This window comes from Dasypus novemcinctus, chromosome 7 (genome assembly GCF_030445035.2).
Source record: "Dasypus novemcinctus isolate mDasNov1 chromosome 7, mDasNov1.1.hap2, whole genome shotgun sequence".
In the NCBI taxonomy this organism is placed as follows: domain Eukaryota; kingdom Metazoa; phylum Chordata; class Mammalia; order Cingulata; family Dasypodidae; genus Dasypus; species Dasypus novemcinctus.
This window is the reverse complement of record NC_080679.1, coordinates 60,133,003-60,158,929: the sequence shown is the minus strand read 5'-3', so window position 1 is coordinate 60,158,929 and position 25,927 is coordinate 60,133,003. Positions and strand designations below refer to the sequence as shown.

The 25,927-nt window shown below is 38.5% G+C and overlaps 1 protein-coding gene across 1 annotated transcript in view; it reads left to right on the top strand.

Annotated features, from left to right (window-relative positions):
* Window positions 1-11,796: 11,796 nt before the first annotated feature.
* The window catches only part of FAM171B (family with sequence similarity 171 member B), a 76,855-nt gene continuing 62,724 nt past the window's right edge, over window positions 11,797-25,927 (top strand). The window contains exon 1 of the mRNA XM_004477041.4: window positions 11,797-12,317. Coding sequence (XP_004477098.2) covers window positions 12,107-12,317 — 211 coding nt within the window. The 5' untranslated portion in view covers window positions 11,797-12,106. The remainder of the gene's footprint in view (window positions 12,318-25,927) is intronic.

Here is a 25,927-nt window from a genome sequence, read left to right as displayed (position 1 = left end):
ACAAAATTATTTTTTATAGATGAAAAGCCCAGAGAAGAAAATTTTGTTGAAATTCTTGCAAAATTACACACAAGTAGCATAGTACACTGCCTTATCTCTCTACCGAAATAAAATGGATTAGAAAAACGGATTAAAAAATAGAACATCATCAGTATCGAGAAGCCTCTTTCTTGCCTCTTCCCAAACATACTCTCACAGTCTTCTACAATGGTAACCACTGTTCTGATTCCTAACATTCTTTTCTCTTGGACCAACAAGCCATGAAAACTACTCCTATCCTGACTGCCATACTTGATACTTTAGTTCTAATTAAATTGTAAAACTTGTACTATAAGAGCACAAGTGTTTGTTTTGAATGGTAGAATTATAAAATGAGCAGAACCTTTTCTGTCTTGACTTCCTTAATAGGTGCTCTTAAGGATCAAATGAAATCATTTTGATAACTCTTCAAACCACTTGGGTTCAAAGCTTTGCCTGATCACTTAAAGAACAAGCTTATTAAGTATGTCTAGGGTTGAGAGACTATATAAGAAAATGCAACAACAAAAAAAAGAGGTTATCAAAGGCATATATTAAGTGCTTATCAAATGTTAATCTAGGGAGGCAGATGTGGTTTAAGCGATTGGGCTTCCATATACCATGTGGCAGGCCCAGGGTTCGATTCCCAGGGCCTCTTGGTGAAGGCAAGCTGGCCCATGTGGCAAGCTGGCCCATGCAGTAGTGCTGGCCTGTATGGCAAGCTGGCCCAAGTGGAGAGCTGGCACAGCAAGATGACAAACAAAAAGAGACAGAGGAGAGACAATAAAAGGTGCAGCAGACCAGGGAGCTGAGGTGGTGCAAGAGATTGAGCACCTCTCTCCCACTCTGGAAGGTCCTAAGATCAATTCCCAGTGCCACCTAAAGAGAAGACAAGCAGACACAGAAGAATACACAGCAAATGGACACAGAGAACAGACAATGAGAAGGGAGGGGAGAAATAAAAAAATCTTTTTAAAAATGTCAATTTCAGTGTCATTATCCACTTACTGGTCTTAGAGGAGAATTTTGAGCACCTCTTTTCTCAGGTGCATTTTAAACATTTGCCAAACCTTGCAGTGGTGATAAGTCATTCATTAGAAACTGCCATTAATTAGTGTCATTTGAGAGCACACCTGAAGTACTACAAAATTCAACCTCCTGTAGCCATATTCGTAAGGAGTGCAAGAACAGAATGCATTTTAGAAGGAGTCATTTCACCACTTATTTCTAAGTGGCAGCAACAGAATATAAATTGTTTTGTTTTACTTTGCTTTAGTGATTTCTACTTTGTTACAAATATTTATGTAATAGTTAATATGACAGATAGTGTTATGATCCCCATTTTATAGACTTGAAAATCAGTTCAGGGAAGGTAAATAATTAACTAATATTACACAGCTAACAAGTGGTAGAGCTTGAATATGCGCCAAAGCTGTTCTTTCCAGTCTGTTCTCTTGTTGTGCCCTACAGTTGTGTGGGTCCTTGCACAAACCTGCAAGACAGAATAAGCAAGTCAAGTGAACAAGCATCAGGAACACAGTCACAAATTGGTGACCCATTGCCTGATGTTTTTTGTTTGGCCTACAGAGTATTTGTAAAAATATATGATCTAAGGAAGTGGCTGTGGCTCAAGCAATTGGGCTCCTGTCTACCATATGGGAGGTGGACAGGAGCTGGCCTGAGTGGAGAGCTGGTGCAACAAGATGACAAAAAGTGAGAGAAAAAGAGGAAAGACAATGAGAGACACAATAAACCAGGGAGCTGAGGTGACTCAAGTAATTGAGTGCCTCTCTCCCACATCAGAAGGTCCCAGGATTGGCTCCCAGTGTCTCCTAAAAAGACAGAGGAGAAGAGAAACAGACACAGAAGAGCATGCAGCAAATGAACATGGAGAGCAGACAGCAAGTGTAAGTGGTGGTGAGGGGGGATAAATAAAATCTTTAAAAATATATGATTTAATTGTCAACATTAATGAATTGGAAAAGTTCATATAAAAGACTGGAATTCTAATTTATCTTAAAAGCTGGTACATTTTGGAGGACTGGGCTTGATTTTTCCACAGAGACAGCACTAGGGCTGATTATGGGTTCTTCAAAGATGGTCAAATCCTATCCAGGTTACCAGAAACCCCACAAAGATTTCTGTTTGTTATACCAGACGAGGCCATCGTTACTCATATATCTCCTTTGAGTTTGTTTCTAATAAAGAGCCTACTGAAGTCATGAATGGATTTGCCAAAAATTCTCTAGCTAGATTTTATTCAAAATATCTCTGTATTTGTCCAGACAGTCTATTTGCTTGCATATAAGATACACCTAAAAACAAGAGAAATGTGATCACAGTTATTTGGTGGAAATGGCTTTTCTAATAGTTTGGCATATAGATTGACTTAATTGGAAGAAATGATTAAAAATAATTTCACTGATTCACAAGAGTAGAATCAGGGAAGCAGATTTGGCCCAATGGGTAGGGTGTCCACCTACCACACGGGAAGTCCAAAGTTCAAATCCAGGGCCTCCTGACCCGTGTGATGAGCTGGCCCACATGCAGTGCTGATGCACTCAAGGAGTGCTGTGCCACACGGGGGTATCCCCCGCATAGGGGAGCCCCACACACAAGGAGTGCGCTCCATAAGGAGAGCCGCCAAGCGCAAATAAAGTGCCACGTGCCCAGGAATGGTGCCACACAAACGGAGAGCTGATGCAGCAAGCTGATGCAACAAAAAGGAGATACAGATTCCAGGTGCCACTGACAAGAATACAGGCGGACACAGAAGAACATATAGTGACTGGACAGAGAGCACAGACACCTGGGGGGAGGGGGTGGAGAAGGGGAGAGAAATAAATTTAAAAAATAAATCTTAAAAAAAGAAAGAATAGAATCACAGAACATTTAAAATTTTAAAGATTTTCCAATTCCAATAATGGCAGAATAGATAACAATGATAAAATCTGAATAACATAGAAAAAGGAAGGTAAGGTGCCAGAGGATGGTTGAGGGGGACAAAATTTCTCAAATCCTTGGCTGACCCCTGACCTGTGCATGCACTAGTGATACTACCAGTAATCCAGGAGGGAAACAACAGCTGGAAGGTTCAACAAGCTGAGCATAGCTACTGCCCACTATAAGAGAAACAAAAGATTGAGTCTTGCCTAGTTATGAAAACTTGGAACTATCTTAGTCTTTCCATTGAAACCCCAGAAGATAAATGTCTTAGGAGTAAATACTACCTCCCAAGATTGCACTAGGAGTAAGGGGAAAACCAAAGTAGGTCCACCCTAACAGAGCAAAAAACCAAGTCTCTACAAGTTTAAGGGAAGCAAAGTGTAATTTAACTGCTAGTAAAGGCAGTTACCTTCAGAGTAAGATAACACAATCTGGAGACTTTCCAATGTATCATCCACAATGTGTTTGTGTGTTTGTAAATGGTAAGAAGGAGGAACATGTGAGAAAATGTGACTCATTGTTATGAGAAATATCAGTCAACAGAAACAGACTCCCAGACCCTTGCAGGCATGACTTTGAATAACAATGATAAATATACTAGAGTCTATAGGAAGAGATGAATATTATGGGTGAAAGATGGGAATTTTGGGAGAGATTTTGGAAACTAATAAGAGATCCAAAAGAAAATCTTAGAACTAAAAAATATGATATATGAAATTAGAAATTCATTGGAGAGAATTAAGGGTATAGTTTGTAGGAGAAGAAAGAATCAATGAACTTAAGGCTAGATCAATGAAACTCACCTATATTTAAACATAGAGAAAAGAAATATTAAAAAAAAATTAAAATAAGCCTCAATCTGTGAGACAATCTAGGTAGAAATGAAGTCTCAGACAGAGAGAGAGAGAGAAAGTGGGGCAGAAAAAATATTTGAAGTCCAAAACTTTCCATATTTGATTTAAAAAAAAAAAAGCAACATATACTTCTGGAAGTAACCCCAAACAGGCAAAACTACACACATCATGGTCAAACTGCTCAACATGACAATTTAGAGTTACCTCAACCCCCTCATATTGTTGATGTCCAAAGAGTTCAATTACTTGTTCAAAACAGCTACTGGCAGGATTGGAACCAAAGCTTATTTAAACTCCTGGTACAGTATGCTTTATACTATATAACACTGTCTAGCTTAATAGTCATAGCTTATAAACTAAATTTGCTATTTTTTAGTTAATAGGCAGGGATGCTCAAATATCAATTGATATAAAATCAAATTTTCCAAATAATATTTTTATTCACTTTTTAAACTACTATAAATTTCCTAGAGAGTTACATATTAGGTTTCCTTTTATACCCAGATTCCCTTTTCTTTGTTAGCCCCATTTCCTGAAGTATAAAAAATATATAAATTTGTATTATCATAATAAAAATAGCATTTAGGTTTTGAATTCAACCTAGGCACAGTAATTCCTGCATATACTACTAAAAATTTTTTTTAAAAACATAATTGGCTTAAAAATGAATTCATCTCAAAGTTTTTCTACTCCTTTTCTCAGATAATAGAGTAGTGAAATGGAAACTTTAGAGATTACCTTTTAGCCAATTCTGCATTTAGAATGGTAATAATTACAAAGTTATTCACAAACAGCACTGTGATATATATTAGTAGTAGTAGTAATTTTCCATTTGGAGAATTGTATTCTTCAGCAGAGTAAGAAAATTTTCTTGATCTTGTATAAGGATACAATGCATATTTCCCATATAAGGCAGGAAATTTCTGGTGGTTTATAATGTGCTCATTTGAAAGTGGTTGAGATGGAAAAGTTTATGTTTTATATAAGTTACCACAATTTTTTAAAAAAAGAGCAACTAAAGGAATAATGACAATTAAATGCAGTGCATGATAGTGGACTTGTTCTAATGATGTAGGAGAAAAGGCTCAAAAGGAAAACTGGGACACCTGATAAAAATGGAATGTAGTATATTAGCTTTATATCAATGTTTAATTTCTTGAACTTGGTAACTGCACTTTATGGTGGTTAAATAAGTGAATATGCTTGTTCTTAGGAAATGTAAATGGAAGTATTATATGTTCTAGGAGCATAATACATACAACTACTCATGGTTGGATGGATAGAGAGATAGATTGATAGATGATAGATACATAGATAGGAAAAAAGAAAGGAAAGAAAGAAAGGGAGAGAGGGAGGAAGGATGGAGGGAAGGAAGGATGTTACAGCAAATGTGGCAAAATATTAAAATCATGAATCTGGGTAGCTGGCAGAGGGAGGCATGTTGGAGTTCTCTGTATGGGTTTTTTTTGTCATTGTGTTGTTGGGTTTGTTTTTTTTTTTCTTGTATTTTTTGTAACTGTCCTAGAAGTTTGAAAAGTATTTCAAAATTTTAAAATGTAAGAAAAAATTCATGGATATTGTTACCTAATTGGTAGATAAGTCACGATTTTGAATTCTTCAATATACTTTGGTGAGAAAATGAAGGGGAAAAGAGTTTATTAAAAAGTAAGAAAATTTCTTCTTATTCATACCAATTTTGACTTTCTGACTTGAATATCTATCAGTAAACCAAAACCAAGCAGTTCACCACCAATGTGATAGAAAATTACTAGCAAAAATTAAACCAATTACCCCATAGGTTGTCAATGATTTCTAAGTAATAGTTAGAGATGTCATAGCAATAGCTAATTTCACTCTCTTCTACTTCTAGCGTCTTAGTAGAAGCTTAAAGCAGCTGCAGTTTGGAAGTTTTTTAATGACAGAGCTGGAGATCTGAAAGAATACATACAGAAAGAATTCTTCTCAGAATAACCGCATTTAATCATACCTAACAACAAAAGAAAAAAAAGTCAATATTTACTGAGAAGTTCCTATGGCCAGAAACTCTGCTAAGTATTTTCCATGTTATCTCGTTTTGCTACCTATCTTAGGTTCCTCCCACTACACAGATGAGGAAACTAAGGCCTAGAATCTCACTTAAGTCCCATAGCTTATGTTAGTGGTGAACACCAGAGCAGTCTAACACCAGGGTCCTCCACTCTTAATCATTAGTTCTGCCTCTTAAATATGATTTATTGATTAAATCAACCAATGACTCAATTAAATAATCAACATCAGGCACCATTGTTAAGAGTTGGAGAGACATCAGTGAATATAATGGTCCTGGCCACTGAGGAGCATACACTAGTGATTAAACAGACTAGCAAAGAGCCAATTTAAATAATAGTATTATAAGAGGAAATATGTGGTGCCATGCAAGCTCATAGCAGGGGCACCTAATCAAAGCTAAGAGTGTCAGAAAATGTACCCTGGAGGAAGCAGTATCTAAGCTAAACGCTTGAGGCTCCATGGGAGATTGCCAGTTAAAGAAGTGAGAGAGTGGAGTTCCAGGCAAAGAAAATCACAAATGTAAAGGCCTAGAGATAACTCAAATAAGCTTAGCCTGAGTATATAAAAGAAATCCTTCCTCTGTGTATGTGTGTGTAGGAGATATTAAGATGAGCCTGGGTAGTCAGGGGACAGATTGTAAAGGGCTTTGTAATTCATGTTAAGGATTTTGGACTTTATGCTAAGAGTGAGGGGGAGTCACCTACCTGTAGGTCTTAGGTAGGCAAGAATTGTTACACCATATGTGTATAGTATTATACTTTATTTTCTCATTGCTCTTGTAGTTTTTAAAAAAAAATTTTAAAGTTTATTTCAGCAAACTATGCTTACAGAAATACACTCATGTATTTATATCAGTTAATAGAATGCAATGTAAAATTTAACTTATGCTACACAATTTTTTAAAAAGATTTATTTATTTCTCTCCTTTCCTCTGTTGATTTTGCACTCACTTTCTGCTCTCTGTGTCTGTTCGTTCGTGATGTGTCTTCTCGTCTTCTTTTTTTTTTTAGGAGGTACCGGGAACTGAACCTGGGACCTCCCGTGTGGGAAGGAGGTGCCCAGTTGCTTGAGCCACAACTTCTCCCTGCTTGCTGTGTCTCCTCGTTGCAACACCTTGTTGTGTCATCTTATTGCACCAGCTCGTTGTGTCAGCTTGCTGTCTTGCTTGTCTTCTTTAGTAGGCACCAGGAACCAAACCCAGGACCTCCAATGTGGGAGCCACATCCACTTCCCAAAGCTACACAATTTTAACCAAAAACTTGGTACATGGTTTAAGATTTTTAAAAAAGAAATGATTAGTAATCAGGTTTATTTTTTATTTATTACAAATATATAAAAGATTCTCCCTCAAATGCTACTATAGCAGAAGGATGAACCCTGAGAAATGTACTTTTGGTTTGCTTTAGAAAAACAATACGGATTGCACTGTAAAAAGCTTTAAAATTTCATGCAATATTTCTGTGTCAGCTTACAAAGTTCAATAACTAATGGATGTGGTATGAGGGAAGGGGAGCAGTACTTGTGTATATATGGTACCATAAAAGCTATCTTAATATTGCATGATTGCAAATCTACATAAACCAAGATTCAGATAATTCCTTGAATCTGAATCAGCACTATCAGCTCAGTTCATCTGCTGAAGTCAACAAGGAAACTTGTTGGCATACTGGCTGCAAGTTTACCGATTTATAAAAAAAAGAACAAAAATTAAGTTTCATCCCCAGCTTTTCAGTTCTGAATTGAAAGTATTGCTATAGGAAAAGTATTCCTTCCAGAGTCAACATTCATGGGGTGACATGCCATCTATCTACTTAAGTTTAAATTTGTATCAGCACTCACATGCAAAACAGTCCCCAAAGTTCAAAGACCATGTGACTTAACAAGTGACTCAAAAATAAAATGCCTCTTGCAGTATTTTTGTGAAATGAAGAATTTCTAACATTAATGATCACATTGTATTATGCCTGAAACATTATCATGAATCATGGACCTGAGAATAACTTCCTTGGATTAACTGGTATTTTCCATTCCTTTGTAAAACACCCTGAAAGGACATCCAAGGCACCAGCATGTACATCTTCTTATAAGTCCACTTAATTTTGCCCCTGCCAGGTGATTTGTGCGTGGGCCAAAGCCAGTTAACTGTTTTTGCCAGTTCTTCATGTTATAAGAAGTAGATGAAATATGAACTTGAATAAAAGTGATTTTTTTTTCTATTACAACTAACTTAAATGCTTGGGAAAGACTCCATAAAGGCTTTTAGCAGAACAGGTCGTCTGCAATGGAAGCAGAGAGAGAAAAAGGGGGTGGGGGTGGGGGAAGAGGAAGGGAGGCAGGGAGGGAGGGAAAGGAAGGAAAAGGAAGAGATGGCTGTCACATTAGGTTTGGGTGAGAAAATTTTATGTATTTGGGGGAAAAAATGGAAAATATCCAGAAGGACTTCACACTCAAATTGCTTTTTTTTTCAAAGATTTATTTTTTAATTTATTTCTCTCCCCTTCCCCGCCCCAACCCCCCAGTTGTCTGCTCTTTGTGTCCATTTGCTGTGTGTTCTTTTGTGTCCACCTGTATTCTTGTCAGCGGCACCTGGAATCCATGTTTCTTTTTGTTGCGTCATCTTTGCTGCATCAGCTCTCCGCGTGTGCAGCGCCATTCCTGGGCAGGCTGCACTTTTTTTGTGCTGGGGGTTCTCCTTATGGAGTGCATTCCTTCCATGTGGGGCTCCCCTACGCGGGGGACACCCTTGCATGGTACCGCACTCCTTAAGCACATCAGCACTGTGCGTGGTCCATCTCATCTCGCAGGTCAGGAGGCCCCGGGTTTGAAACTTGGACCTCCCATGTGGTAGGTGGATGCCCTATCCATTGGGCCAAATCCACTTCCCTCAAATCACTTTTTAAAAAATATTTTTATTTTTTAAGGAGGTATTTGGGATTGAATCCAGGACCTCATACATGGGAAGCAGGCACTGAGCCACTTGATCTACATTCACTTCCCTTAAATCACTTGATAAGGCTTTTTAAGAATTCCGTTCTCTTAAACAAGAATTACAAATTGTATTATAACTCTGGTCTATGACACCAAGCCCTAGAATGTGGGTTATCTGGTACTCAAAGACAGCTCCTCGGTCCTACATCAAGATTGGGAAGGAGTATACATTTACTTATTTTAAGATAAAATAAACTATTTTAGATGTATTTAAGAGATATTGATTTTTCTGTCTCTCAACTTTAAAACCAACTTTTTTTGATTCACCAATTACTAGATCTGATTGTATCAGATAATATGATATCTGTATTTTACACAGAAATTAGGCAAAAGATATTTAGATATGGGTAAAGGAGCATTAAAAAATCATTTAGGGGAGTGGATGTGAGTCAAGTGTTTGAACACCTGCTTCCCAAATGGGAGGTCCTGGGTTCTGTTCTGATGTCTCATTAAAAACAAAAACCAAAAAGCCAAACAAGCAAACAAATGAAAAAACCAACTCAGGGGAGCTGATGTGGCTCAGTGGTTGAGTGCTGGCTTCCCACATATGAGGTCCCGGATTCAATCCCTGGCCCTGGTACCTCAAAAAAATCATCTAAATGCTTTTGATTGATGCCACTTATCTCTTTAACCAATCTGTACTGCTGAAAGATTTGATATCTACCTTCTACTGGGGGCCGTGATGAGTGCCTTTACCTCTGGAAGGTCAGCTTCTAATGTGTTAGGAATGACTTTGCCACCACAAGGCAGGATGACTGAAATCCTGGCAGAAGTCCTTGTCACAGATTTGCCAGTCAGGATTTTGGAGCTATTTCCATTTTCTCCTTTCTTCTCTCCAAGAGTAAAGGTACCTTGGTAGAAAATGCAAAAAAAAAATAGCTTGAGGAGACTAATAAGGCTGGATGCATTGAACTCAAAATCTCTCTTCTCACAATAGCTCCTGACACACAGAAAGGCAAAGCCGTGAAAGAACAATGGTGTTCAACATGAGGATCTTCATTTTGGCATCTATTTCCCAAATAATTATGGGGCCCACATAGTTTATTTTCTGTTTAAAAATCACTCTAAGGGCACTACAAGCTCATGGTAAAAGCATAAAATGGAACAGAAGGGTAAGTCACAATTAGAGCCTTGGGCAAGACAAGAAGCCTCTCTGAAGTTGTATTGCCATTTGTAAAACAGAATAATTATAGCTACTTTGTAGGGTTGTTGTGGGGATATAATGAGATAATGTAAGCCAAATGCCTTTTATTTATTACTAATAATAATGTTACTATTTTACCTTATGGGTTCCATAGGCGATACTTTCATACCATTGACCAAAGAAAAATTTTCCACTTCTGAGAAGTATATTCTTTTCCAGCAAGTTGGAAATATTGTGAGGGACACATATAAGAATGGAAAGGAACACTAATCAATCAGCCAAATTCCTGTATTGACCATACACTATGAGATGCTTCAAATACAAAGTGAATACAATGGAACAAGCCATGTCTGATAACTCCAAATCTATTTCAGTCTGTATCAGCAGTCAAGTTTAACCGTGTCGTAAGCAGCCTCCACAGAGCTCAGTCTGGAACCTTGGGTGTCACACTACACACACCCATCTCTCTCTTTCACTCCTTCCCAATCAATCAACAATCTCTGTTTATTCTAGACTGGCTCCTTTTCTCTCCTTTCCAGTCACAGGCCTTCAAAATATCAAGGGCTTTTGCGAATACCTCTAAACTGACCTCCTTTCCTCAAGCCATTCCTCTCTAATCCACCTTCCATACTGCTAGCAAACTGATCCTTCTAAAGAGCAAAGCTGTTGGTAGGGAGTCTCATTCCTGCTTAATTTCTTTCAGTAACTCATATTTGCCTGCAGTGTAAGTTTCAGTTTCCTTATTCAGCATCCAAGGTTATTACATGAGTTAACATACAGGAGTGCACAGTGCCTGGCACACAGTAAGTGCTATGAAAGTGCTTGCTATTGTTATTACTATTACTATTATATTATTATTTTATGACCTTGTCCCCATTTTCCTTTTCACTGCCACACCCTGCTTACCATGTAGGAGGTCCCAGGGTTCAATCCCTGGTACCTCCCATAATAATACACACCCACACATATTTAAGAATATCTTAGGAAGAAATCTCCATTTGTGCAGAAAAGGGAGTTTAATCAAAACCTGACACAGTTTGATTTTTAACCAACCAGTGATGTAGCAAAGCCTATATGGTTAAGAGACTTTGGGCCGTGGAATTAGACTGTATGGGATCATTTTCAGCTGTCCATAGCCTGTTGGGTATATGACCAGTTACTTAAGCTCCCAGATTTCTTACTTATTAAATGGGGGTAATAGGAGTAGCAAACACTGCTTGTACATCTAACATATAACACACAACCCTGTAATGGCAGGACCGTGAATGAAAACCCCAGAACCTTCAGGAATGATGGTTTGGTTAGCAGCTAAAAAGAGGCGTGGGCCGAAAGGCGACTCACGGAATAGGAAGGGCAGAAGAGGAGAAAGTAGAGATTATGCCTCCCCATTTTCCTACGGGTCAGGAAAAATCAAAGACACCACTTTATAGGATAGAGACACTTGTTTTCCCGTTTAGTGGATTTTAGTGTCTTTTTCTGTGGGGGCAAAATGAATTCTATCTAGGGTGAAATGGTTACTGTTTTGTACTCTATTGCAAGATTACGGACTATGAATTGCTCCCTCGGTTTACTCTAAAATGAAGAAATAAAAACCTGTGCACTTAAAATGTTAAGTGTTTTTTGATTAGCTACCGTATGCTTAAAACCGCTAATCAAATCTTGGTCAGCTGGAGCCACGTTAAGGGTTGCGGGTGGTGGTGGGGAGGCATTTTATTCCACTTTCTGCAAACGTTCCCCGTGCTTCGGGAGCGGCTAGGGGATCTGAAATCTACTGGCCTCGGAAAGGGAGGCAGCCCTTTCGTGTTCACCCTTCGAATCTTCCACCCTACACAGAGCGCCGGCACCGCGCCGAGCCGGTCCTCTTGGAACAGCCCGCCAGCTGGTGGCTGCGAGGTGCGGGACCGCTGCGGCTGCTCGCCCGCCCCTCCCCGCGCGTCACGTGCGCGGGCATGCAAATCTCCCCGTCCTCCTCCTCCCCGCGAGGCTGTGCGAAACAAGCCGCGTGAGGCGGAGCGAGCGAGCGGGAGCCGCAGCGAGCCCGCAGCCCTGGCGCCCGCTGCCGCCAGGGGCCCCGCAATATGCCGCCGCGGCCCGCTGGCTCTTGGCCATGGCGTGGCTCTGCGGACGCGTCTCTTGCGCCCTGCTCCTCGGCCTGGCCGCGGTGTTGCTGAAGGCGCGGCTGGTCCCGGCGGCCGCCAGAGCCGAGCTCAGCCGCTCTGACCTCAGCCTCATCCAGCAACAGCAGCAGCAGCAGCGGGAGAAAGCTGAGGAGGAGAGGCCAGAGCTGCCTGGGGCATCCTCCACCTTGACTGTTCCAGGTAGGTCCCGGCAGCCGTTCCCTCTCGGCGGGAGAGCTCCTCTGCGCTCGCTGGCTTCCTCGCTCCTTCCCTAGCCAGACGGCTTCCCAGTGCCTGCCCCTGCTCATCCCCAACGCCGCGATCTCCTTGTTCTGGTGTCGGGAATCTGCCCTTTGGGTGATGAGCTTTCTGGGAAGCGCAGAGCACTGCAGTGGGGTGGGGAAGGGTCGGGAGGGGTGTGTGGGGGGGGAGAGGGCGGGGGATGGTGGTGATGGTGGTGGTGGTTGTTGGAGAACACTGCCTCGATTGATCTTTTCCTTCTCCCTCCCTTCTTCTTGAATTCTTCCCCTTGCCCCGGGAATGACTGTATACACAAACATACACCACACACACTTCTCAAATCCCTTTAACATATTGTTCTCTTTCCTCTCTCCCTGAGAGACTGAGAATTCTTGCAATCGACATCCACACACCCTTTTCACCATCTTTCCCCCTCCCTATTTAAATTTAGACCTGGAGAAAAAAAAATCTTTGATTTATTTTATTTATTTATCTCTTTCCGTATCCCAGGAAGGACTCAAGGCAGTTTGCAAGACTGCTTTCAGTACAGTAAGATGGAACAAAACAAAATGAAATAGGAGGTTGTAATTGAAGGAAAGGGAAAATCAAAGGGGTACAGGTAAGATAAGGCTGGAGTGATGTTAGTCTAGCAAATGTCTGCTCCCAGACAGGGGAATTTCCTTACTTGTTAGTAGAACTTAAATGAGGCAGATTCTTCACACAATTCAGTGAGGGTGAGGAAATATGGCTGGATGTATGTGGCTGAAAAAGTCCCACAGTTCCTACCTCTTTCTCTCCCTTTAAAGCTCCACTGGTAAGCAAAAAGCTGTATTATCCATTTTAATAGACTCTCCTTACCCCTTATACCAGTTCTCTTCACCACTGTAAATGTTGCTCGCTATTTGGGAAAGGAAAACGCCGTCGTTTTTCTGATAAGTGAGCTTAGGTTTCTGTACAACCAAAGCGAATTACATTAATAGCATTTGTTTTTGTTTAAAACCATTCTTCATAACATTATACAAGATGCTGAAAATGAGGCTTTAAAAGAGTGGAATCAGCATCTTATTTTGTACTGCTTGCTCATCATCCAAGAGCAATACTCAGGGATGCCAGCTGCGATTCATGACACAGCCAGGATGATTTAATTTATCAGAGTGCTCTGCTCATAGGATGAAATCACCAGTGTTCAGAAAAGCAAGTGTTTCTGACACCTTCGTAAACCAATTAATAACACTCAAGTGTCAATAGAAGTCCTGAAAAGTATGCAGTTTTTGATGGTTTCCTCCCCAGCTTTTTATAAATGAAAGTGATAATATGGTTTGGGTGAGGCTGTGGTAGACATGCTAGTCACTAAACTTAAGGAAATTGGAAATAGGAGAGTGAGTGACAACTGGTCTTAATTACAAGAGGGACTTCAAAACTGAACTAAGAAGCAGAGGGCTGGGAGAGTGTTGATGGATTTTATGGTTTGCAGTATATTTTTATTTATCTTCTTTCAGTAATGTTAGTTAAATGACTTTGACCACCACAATGTACATACATGGTGATGAGGGTTAGGGATAACTGCAATAATCTGAAACCTGTTGTATTTCACTGTTTAGGTTAAAATATTTGTTTTGTTTTATATATATATATATATATATATATATCTTTTTTTTTTTTAAAGAGGTACCAGGGATTGAACCAGGGACCTCATACATGCAAAGCAGGCACTCAACCACTCAACTTCATCCTTTGTACTGTTCTGTGATATTTTGTAAGAGAATATTTTTGAAAAGGATGATTGGGTAACTAACAGTTTTTGTCTTATTAACTTCTTAGATTAATAATACTGATAAAGGAAGCCACTATCTAGTAGGTTTAACTGTAGCCTGAAAAGTCACATTCAATGATTCTTGGTTCTCCTTCAAAAACTCTAATCCCCAAGCTAGTGGCAAACATGAGAACAATTTGACTGACTGTTCTTTTAATTATTGGAATATTGAGTGTAATAAAACATAGTCTATAAACAAAATTAAAATATTCCTCTGAGCACATTGTGATCTCTCTAAGCTGAACTGGTCTTTCTGCTTCAACCTTTGTTTCCCTACCATCCTTTCTCCACACACAACTAGAGCAATTCTTTAAAAATCATTAGATAGCATCATTCCTACTCACAGTACTCCAGTGATTTCCTCTCTCTCTCAAACTAGAAGCCCTACAAAGGTCAGGGAGTTTTTAACCAGGGGTCCATGGACCTAGGGGGTCTGTGAGCTTGAATTGAAAAAAATCAGCTTATTATCTTTATTTTCTCTGACCTCTAACTAAAATCTAGCATTTCCTTCACTTATGAATGTATGCAATAAATTACAGTAGTATTCATTTCATATCACATTACAGTTGCGTATCTTGAAAAATTGCTTATGCTTATCTATACTTTGAAATTATGGTAATCGCTAGACCCGACGCTAGTTGATTGTCATAAAACTACCTGCCACTACATTCTGAGAAGGGGTCCGTGGTTTTCACCTGACTGGCAAAGGGGTCTGTGGAACAAAAAAGGTTAAGAACCCCCTGGCCTAGATCATCTGTATCTGTCTCTTTCCCTACCTCCTCTCCCCCTCTGCTCCATCTCCCATCCTTCATCTCCTGTAGCCCTTAGCCTAACTACTCCAGCTTCATTGGCCTGACTGTCTCCATGTTTCTTGAATTTGCAATTTGGCTTTGGCCCACTTGCCATTTCCTCTGCCTGGAATTCTGAAACTTCTTTAGGCTTTGCTAAATTGTTAGATGCTGAACAGAGAAGTTTTTGCTGACCAGATGATAGTAATTAGTAATCTGTATGCCCTTTTACCTTTACCCTGATTTATCCTCCTCTATGGCACTTATCCTCTGCCATTCTTATAAGCCCATCTCCCCTTACTAGAATGTAAGCTCTATGAAGGCATGAACTTTATTCACTGTTGTATTTCTAATACCTAAAGGAGTACCTGGCATACAATAGGCACTCAAATCTTGACTGACTGACTGACTGACTGCATGAATATGTTTGCATCTAGGATTATTTTCTTGGAACTTGCTATTTAATGTCTTATGAAATTCTTCTTAGGATATAGAAAAATAAAGAAATGATAGGTAGAAATATTTGTAAGTAGATGTTATAAAGTATATAATTTCGGACTTTAATTTTAGCTAATTTTAGTATTTTCTCTTATGCTGACTTTAGAGAACTGATTGATAGCTAATACCTGAGTCCACTCTCTTTCTGACAAGAAGATTGTTTATCCAAGTGCACTTATAATCCCCTTATCACCTAGAAGGGATTAGCGTTTTTATACCTTTAAATAGCTATGATTGAGCCTGAGTTCATTCTCTGTATGGTGTTTCTGTTTCTTTAGACATGACTTGTGAAAACTACAGAACTTTTCTCAGACAAAATTTAGAAAACTAATAAGACATGTTCAGTGACTTGTTACATGACTGGGCCTTATCTGTTCATAGTTCATTGACCTTGGTTAGTATCCTCTTGATTTTATTCTGAAAATTTGTCTCTTGTATTGTGGAGAAATTAAAAAGTTAACTTAAAAAAAAAGTTGAATATAAAGTAATTTAAAAAATCCAATTTGATATGCTGGAAAGAATTAGAAATTAAAAATCAGGGTTTTTAAAAAGCAGTTTTCACACACCATACAAAATCAGATGTTTAAAAATATTTAGATGTCTGTTTTCTCACTAATTTATAAAACACCATCTTCAGAGTGTAGTGAAAATAAAGACTAAAGTGGGGATCTGACAGATCAGTTGTTTTCTCCCTATGCACCAGTATTTGCTAGAAATAAATATTAGAGGGACCAGAGAAAAATTAATTTGGGAGCAGGTAGTCGTTGAGACAATCATACTGTTATTCACTCTGATAGTCTATTAAATGGGAGATGTGCTGGAAAAGAGCTGGAAAAATAACGAGCTCAGTTTCAAATTCTCCGTGGGAAGGAAGCATAGAAACGGGGTCTCCATGGGTTTTTAAGAAATGTCCTCTTTACAGAGAAACCTTCTTGAAAGTTATATTTTCATATTATGAAAAATTTGATTGTGTGGTCCAGTGATGTATATTTTAAAACACATTTTGAAAATTGTCAAATATGTGCAAAATGTAGTATAATGAATGCCTCTACCCATCACCCAACTTCAACAAAGATCAAATTTTTGCCATATTGTTTTACCTACACCTCTATCCACTCTCACTACGTGGAGTTGCTTTCACAGTTTATACTTGTTTGAGGTAAAATGCAGATACATTGAAATGTACATGACTATACTATTTTGACAAATAGATAATCCCCATGTAACCCTCAGCTCTATCAAGATTTAACCTTTACGCCACCCAGGACGTTCCTTTGGGTCCCTTCCCAAGCAATCTCTGCCCCACATCCAGAGGCAACTACTGTTCTGATTTTTTCATCCTAAACTATTTTTTGAATTTTTTATAACTTCATAAACTGGAGTCATGCAATATATACTCCTTTGTGTATGGTTTCTTTAGCTTAGAATAATTTCTATTGATTTCATCCATGCTGTTGAATGTTCAGCAGTTTATTTCTTTTTATTGCTGTGTAGTATTGTGTTGTATGAATTACCACAGTTTGATTTTTCCCTTCTCATGTTTGTGGACATTTGGGTTGTTTCCAGTTTGGGCTATTGTGAATGAAGCTAATATGAACATTCTTGTTTAAATCTTTGTGTGGACATGCTTTCATTTCTCTTGAGTAAATGCCTAGGAGTAAAATTGCTGGTTTAAGTGATATCCTTTTGAAAGTTAAAAAAATGATTTCTTCTTCATATTATATGGCAAGAACTTATCTCACTTAATAAAATGATTAATTACAGATAATGAAATTTGATAATGGGTATTACTATATATTTTTCTTAGGTTCAAATGACTTGATTTTAACAGACTTGACTGGAATCTCCCATCCATTAAAGCATTTATTTATTTACTTTTTTCTGTTTAAGGAACTTGAAAATCAATAGAAGTGGGATTAGAAATTAGGAGTGGGATGAACTAAAGTATTCATGCTTTAAAGGTCATATTCCCAGATGGAGTAATTATGACTTCTTTCCAGGATTTTAATAACCAAAAGGAGCTATTTCTTGGTATTGATTACAGGTTGAAAAACACATGCCATTGGGTTGAATCTGAGTCCAGTTTGTTTTAACCTTGGTTTTATAGTGCTCTTAATGTGACTGAACAGCAGCTGTACCAAATATTTTTCTGGAACAAAACTCTTCCCTCCAAGTATATAAATATTGAACTTGACTCTCTTTCAATGTTCTGTCTGACTGGGTTAGCTACAGCATTGTTGTCATCCATTTACTTGGCTGAGTGTAATGTTTCTTAATTTCTTTTGTACAGATTTCCTTAGCTAGGAAATAGAGACAATATTTTTCATCTGTTATTGGTAAAAAGTGTGCTTTGGAATATTTACCTGGAAAATTCTAAAATTATGAAAACTGTGTTGTAGTGAAATATATCATATGCGTAAGAAAACAGCTTATGTTTGGAGATGCCTCTTAATTGGCCTTTTGTGTAAGCACAATCCATGTGTCAGAATATCAGATTCTGTGCTTTTAAAATTCCTTTTCTTTTATGACTTTATCGATGTCATAACGACTAGGTAATATTCCTAAATACTAGTTGATGATGTCAGTTCATTTGGGCCTGAAATGAGCAAATGATTCTGAGGGCCATTTCACACTGGGCAGAGGGTATCAAAGAAATGGTAACTGGTTTCCATCGTTACTGATGGGTCAAAATCTCCTCACTAACCTAGTGAACCAAGACTGTAAAATGCCTCAGTAATGTATTATGCCTCTGAAACCTTGAGTTGGTAATTGATAATGCATGTCAAGCTGTCTATATTAAGGTTCTATGTCTTCCATAGAAATTGAGATTTAAAATTAACTTCATTTATATGTGAATGAAATTTCAATTTCTGTTTAATGTGCTTTTTCTTAAGTGGGTTTCTATATCATAACATTTAGGAAATAATTTAAAATTAAAAGAAACATATGCTAGTATTGTCAGTTTTTGCACTTAGTTTAGTTTTATTCTTGTGCAGTAAGTAAATATTATAAGCTCTATATTTTTCATTCACTTGTTCTGAAATTTTGAGCACCTATTTAGCTGTAATAATAGCAATTCATATCTGTGGACTGGGCTACAGTTGACTAGCTGACGGTTTGGAAGCTGGTAGAAATGTGCCCCCTAAACCCAGCGCTAGTGTTGTGAGGTATCTGGCTTAACTCTATAAGTGCGCCACGGATGTTGTAGAATTCCATCTCCTTTGGACTTTCTAAAATAAAATAAGCCAGTCTGTGGTTTTATTCCTACCTACCAACTCCTCTTCTTTTTCATAATAGGATTGTTACACAAACAGGAACAGGATGGGTAGATAGATGATTTTTTTTCTCCAGAAGAGGTTAACTATACCAAAAACTGAGTAGAATCCGCAAAGCCCCTGAATTGTGTGACTTACTGACTTTCCCATTCCACCTTTGCCTGCTTTCTTATGTTTTCTGAAAAGGTAGAAATTAAGCTGTCAAAATATGGCCTATTTATTTAAAGGGATTATGTTTCCTCAAAACTTTAAACTTCTTGCTAATGTTCTTTCACATTTACAAGAGTAGAGTTTATAAACCTTTGGGTGACTTGTTGGGTCCAAATCAAGAGAGACAAGATCTTGGAACAAGATTACCCAAAGAATATCCCTTTACTGTAAAAATGAAATAGAGGACATCCATTTTGTAGGAGGGACCAATGTCACCAAGAATGGATATAAAATTTAACAGTTTAAGTAAACTGAACCATGCATGGATCGATGATAAATGTGCCGTTGAACAAGGATTATGATTAATTAAATTTGTGTACCTGGAGATAGGAAAAAAAAAACCTTGTGTAATCATTTATATTTAAACGAGTTGGTATTTCAAACATTTGCATTTAAATACATAATTTCTCCTCATAAAATAAGTTCTTCCCAAAGTGTATTTTATTTTAGATTCTTTAATTGTAGTAAAAAAGTTACGATTTAATACTTTCACAAATTTCAGTGTGTCATATTAATCAGTTTCTCACATTCATAATAATATGCAAGAAAAAGATTTTTATAGTAATGTTTGAACCAAGTAATCTGATCTAATGCTATTTATAGTGAAGCAATACCTAATATTAACTAAAGAAAAGGTGTTCGCTTCTTAGATATTACTAGGCTCTATACTTCATAATACGCCTTCTTGGAATCATAGCCCTTGGAAATAGAATGAGGGACAAACAACTTTCTCCTAAGTGCTTCGTTCTGGCAATGTTTCGAAAGTGTTTGATAACAAGCTAGACCACATCCACGTTTTAAAAGAAACCTTGGAACCATCTGGCAGTTATAAAACTGTTACAGACAACTTGATGTTTTCCTTTATAGCAAAATAGGACTAAGAATGCACTTTTTTAATAAACTAAACTTTCACTATCAACTGATTGAAGTTAATCAGAAGAGTCAAAAGGACACGTGTTTAAAATTGCTTCCAGTAGGAAAGAAGTCTTGTGAATCATGAAAGTTTGGCAAATGTAGGACATAAAGACCAAGGAGGTGAAGGCTTCGAGGCTCAAGAAAAAAGAAGAGAAAGGTAATACAACTCATTGTGACAAGGATGCAAGAGTTAAGTAAGCCAACAGTCTGTGGGGGAGAAGAATACTCACAAGTGGTGAATCTCTGTTGTCATTGTCCCTTATACCTTGTTATGCAGAGGTTCTGGGGAGCCTCTGGAAGGATGTGGGGTTTCACTATCACTCCAGAGTGAATTATATAATGGTCATTTATCTAGTGTCTAGAGATGCTATAAGATTTTCAAAGAATCATTGATCCCCAAAAGGTTAAGAAAATCTGCCATGGTTAATTAAGCGCTTGTAAGTGGGCTCAATAAGAAGAGAACCACAGGGAACATTCAGACTCAAATAACATTTCTCCTCAAATGACATTTTTGTGTTTTCCTAATGTGAAATTTTTTTTTTATGTTATTGTGTGCAGATGTGATGAGTAAAATCCTTGAGCGGTGACTGCAGTGTAGCCAATCCTGCCAGGAGGCTTTAACCCTTAAAAGAACTGATTGCTCAGTATGCACATGGCTTTGTCAGTTCTTTTGTAGCTCCCAGTTTGCAACAAATAGCTTTTGATAAGTCACAGGACCCTGAGCTGTTTTATCTCCAAGTTTCACTTGTATAATAAATATCACACTTGTGTGTGATACCTTACACAGGGAAAACCTTCTGTTTGGAATTCTTTGGCAGCCAATCCAGAGACTCTCTCCATCTTGGCTCTTGCCTATTCCACTGAAGCATGGGGTCACTAAGATTAAGTTAATAACCTTAACAAGGGCCCCAGTGGCTTTGCGAGTCATCTAATCCCTCCAGGCCTGAATATAAACCTCGACCAGTTTCAGCAGAAAAGGGTTTACCCTGGTTTTTATTAATTCCCAAATAAGGCATTTATAAAAACCTGTGACTCACTTTCCTCCCCACCTTCCTACCTGAAACAAGTATGACTCTTTGGCCTTTAAACAGTTTCGGGGTTAAAAAAGTAGGTTTAGGCTATACTGATTTAAGTCAGCAACTTAACTTGCTATTTTCCTCACCAGTACTGTTCCAGCTTTCGTCTCTAAACTCAGTGAAAATCATGTTTTTCTAGTCCACATTTTTGATTCATACCTCTTCTGGTTTCACTAACAACTAATTACCTGTCAGGATCTAGATGCTAATAAACAATGACTAACAGAGTGAAGACTTTCTTTGGATGAATAGCTTTACCTTTTCTTTCATTTGAAAATCCAAATGAAGAAATTTGTATTTCAGCTCATTCTGATGTTCTAAAGAGAAACGTAGCATGTGTTGAGACTTAGAAAGCTGCAGCTTCAGAAAACAGCACAGAAACAGTCATGGAGGTAGAATAGCTATAGTCATCCCTGGCAAATGCAAGTCCTGTTGTAGCCATTGTGTTTCTTGTATCAGATGACTGATAGAAACTTTATATAGGGACTATATGTGGGGCCCATCCTGGTTCCAGAAGCGTAGAGGTAGGTATGACAAAGGCAGATGAAAATAGCGACCCAGGTTGCTCCCTTTTTTTCCCCAAAACTTGGGGTGGGCTTACCAATAATTTAGTATGAAGTCTATATTAACAGTTGAATAAAATTTAATTATACCCAAATATTAATATTGTGACCCTAAAATGTTTGACACTCTAATATTTAGGTCATTAAATTATTTTTATATTCGTAAACATAAAACTAGAAAAATATAATTTATTTTTCCATTTAATTAAAAATTCTCTGACTGACTTCTCTTTTCACGCTCCCTTCTCATGAGGTGATCTCCGCCAGTCCAATCACTTTAAATGCCATCTGTATTTTAAGATTCCCTGAGCTCACTCCTGAATATCGCCACCAGTTATTTTGACATATTTCTGTGGCAAGATCACAGGTATCTTGGTTTAAGTATGTCTAAAACTGAACTCTTGATATCCTACCACACCTTTCAGAATTAAAAAAAAGAAATTGGCTCTTGTGTTATTGTTACTAAAAACCAATAAATGGCTCCATTGGCCAATGTGGGAGAGCCAAGGATGTTGTCCTTGTGATCTCCACTACCTTTGTCCCTTCAGCTGATCAATCACCAAACCCTATTAAGTATTATCTCCTAAATATTGCTCATCTATTAATTTGTCTCTATCCTTTTGTTATATTAACTGACCTCCTTTTATCCATTCTTGGTGCCCTAAAATCCATACTTGCCAGAGCAGCCTTGGGGGTCACCTCCTACCCCCGTGGTGATCAGGCTTCCCATTACAGTGAGGACCAAGTTGAAAGTTTTAACATGGCATATAAGGTTTTGCCTGATGCACAACTCCAGTCTCAGCTCTAGCTTCTCTCCCACTCTATCACTATGGTCCAGTTCTCTTGAGAGTAACAGGTTTTCCACCTCAGAGCCTTGACACAGGTTGTTTCTCTGCTTTTTCACTTCCCTCTCCAGTACACACACACACAGTACACATTCCTCAACCCCACATTGACCTGGCTAATTGCATTCAAATTTCAGCTATTAGCTCAAATTCCACTGCTTTTAAAAGAAGTTCTCCGGTCTGAACTAGGTTCTTCTGTTACGTGCTCTCATAAACATCCGTATTTACCCAGGGACTGTAATTGATCTGTGCATAGGCACGTGTTCCATGTCTGTCATCCTTTCTAGATTGCAAATTCTATGAGGCTAGAGGCAATAATTGTTTTGCTTGGAGCTGTATCTCTTGTGCTGTATAAATATTTATTGAATTAATAAATAGATGGCTTCATATAGGTAAATATTTGGGTAATTGAGTATCTATTCATCCCTATGCTTAAGTTGACTTCTTTATAGAAAATATACATAGGAATAGCATCTTAATATAGGGAAAAAGCTGGAAGGCTTTAGGAGCTAGGTTTTGGATCAGAAGCAATGTCTACTTTGAAAACAAACATAGCAAGAGGTACTAGTATTTCCTGGAATTCGGCATAACCTATGGCTTACTTATGGAGCCAGAGTAACAGGATTCCTACAGGAACAGATCTGCCTCCTCCCTCCTTTTCTTTCAGACTTCCTTCCTTCTGACAAAACTCCTTGAGACTCTAGTGTCTGCCAGGGACTATTTACCTTACTAAAGATATAGAAATAAAATACATTGTCACCACTTAGAGAGAACACTCAGGGATGGGGGGTCAGGGAGACATAGATAAAGAGATTATGAATGATAATAGAGTGTGATAAATGCTATAGTAGAGGAGTATATGAGGGGAAACATAGGATGGGGAAAGTAATTTGACCTGAGTTTACTGAGAGAACACTTCCGTTTCCCCCTTGTTTTTAAAGAAGCTTTAGATTACATAAATGTTACATAAAAAATACAGGGGATTCCCATATACCCTACCCCCTACTCCTCCCACACTGTCCCCCATTAGCAACGTATTTCGTTAGTGTGGTACATTTGTTACACTTGAGGAACACATATTGAAGCATTGCTATTAACCATGGTCTTGTCTTTACATTATGGTTTATACTTTGCACTGCGAAGTTTTACAGGTTTTGGCAAGATGTGTAATGGCCTGTATCTGTCATGCAATATCATGGCAGAACAATTCCAAGGTCCTCCAAAATGCCCCATGTTACACCTATTCTTCCTTCTCTCCTCTTAGAATCTCTGGTGGCCGCTGTCTTTATAACAATGTTACAAGTTCTTCCATTACTAGTATAATAGTAAATAAAGTCTACTTTAGTCTGTAGTCTACTTTAGTCCCTCTTATATTTGTTCATTCCTCAGTCTTGAGGATTTTGGGATGGTGATGCCCATTCTGTTTCTAATTGAGATGGATCTTAGACCCCATCTGTTAGATAGATGAGGCTGTTTTCCTTGTAGTTTGTAGATATGAGAGAAAGGAAGTTTCAAATGATGTAGAAAAGCAGGAGGAAATATTTTTTTCTTAGTTTTGATTTGGATTTAACAAATTAAAAGAAAATTTTTTTTAGGCACCAGGGCTGGGGATTGAACCCAGGACCTCATATATGGGAAGCTGGCACTCAACCACTGAGCTTCATCGACTCTCCTGAGTTGGTTTTTTCATTTGTTTGTTTATTTTTATTTTTTTATTTTTTAGGTGGACCAGAGACTGAACCTGGGGTGTTTCAAGTGGTAAACAGGTGCTCAACAGCTTGAACCACATCTGCTCCCTTATTTTCTACTTTTATGACTTGCCATTCCAGTATTGATATTGTTAGGAAAGAAACAAAAAGAATATCACTTCTTTTATAATACCAAGTCTGGTTTCTTGAAGGAAGCAGACTGGTGACTGATCTTTCCTAAATAATTGAATTCAGAATTCAAACACAATCCCCATTTCTATCACTTTACTCCTGGGAGCTAGCAGTTGGTATGTTTTAACTTTACTACATTGATATATGGTGGAAATACTCCCCCTGCCACTAAAACAGTGAGGTTAATGTTACCACCTTGGCCAAATTGTGATTTTTTTAACTTACCAGTTCTCAACATGAACACAGCACGGAACAATTTTGTCCTGATGTTGCCTGTATCCTTTTTCTGTTTTTCCCCTCTGTGCCAGTCTGCTGGATATTTCCTCAATCCGTCATGAAAACAACCTGGTTTCTCTCCTTTCCCCTTCGGTGATCCCAGATTTCATTCCCATACCCCACCACAAGGCAGTGAGTCATTTAAAATTTAATGTCTGTTAATGATTGTAGTTGCAACCTCTGAATTGAGACTTTTTTTTTTAAGATTTATTTTTTTATGTCTCTCCCCTTCCCCTCCCACCCCCCCAGTTCTCTGCTGTCTGTGTCCATTCGCTGTGCGTTCTTCTGTGACCACTTCTATCCTTATCAGTGGTAACGGGAATCTGTGTTTCTTTTTGTTGCGTCATCTTGTTGTGTCAGTTCTCTGTGTGTGAGGCACCATTCTTGGGCAGGCTGTACTTTCTTTCGCGCTGGGCGGCTATCCTTATGGGGTGCACTCCTGGCGCATGGGGCTCCCCTACACAGGGGACACCCCTATGTGGCAGGGCATTCCTTGTGCGCATCAGCACCACGCATGTGGCCAGCTCCACATGGGTCGAGGAGGTTTGAACTGCAGACCTCCCATGTGGTAGGCAGATGCCCTATCCATTGGGCCAAGTCTGCTTCCCTGAATTGAGACTTAGAAAACGTTATTGCACATAGCAGTTGCTTGGTTTCCTGCTAAAATGGAAAGTTTATGGAAATTCATAACAAATATCAGGAATTTCATGTATTCATAAACTTTTTCTTCATTAAGGTTAGCCTAGAGATGTACTTGTAGCAAGAAGCTACTTAGCTGAAAATTACCAAAGCATAAGAAAGGATATCTTGTTTACTTTAAGCTATATACACTGATAAATTTTTGTGGATACAGTCAAAGTTTTGGTTGGCCCTTACCACTTAAGCATCCTATTGTGCATTTTCTCTCTCCTTTTTTATTAGCTCCCAAATTCTGTAAGTTTTCCAGTCTAGGGGGACTGAGATAATCAAACAGGTGGCTTACCAGGGCAGGCATATGGGCTGACAGCAGCTGCTGTCTTCTCTCAGGCTCCAGCCCCAGTGGGTTCAGCTTTTCAGTGTTCTGACAATACTTGTATGTGGCAGGTTGTCGTTTTGGGCTTTCAGAGATTAAGGGGAAATTATACTTTGTATACCACAATTGAGAATATGAACTATATTGACAAGGGATGGAAGGGGCAATATGTAAATCTCCTTAATGAAAGGCACTGTCTTAGCAGATCTGTTCCCCTTTTAGACTGTTTCTGTTTCTGTCATTTCCCTAACTTTCCAACCTGGAATCATCATCGACTATATGTCTTCTCCCTTTCCCACAACAATTTGTCACTTCCCAGATTTTTTAAAGTATCCAATCACAATACCCTTAGTGTCCCTTCCTCCTGTTTTATTTTCCCAGACATTTTCCGGACGAGGTTCCTACTCCATCTGTTTGGAC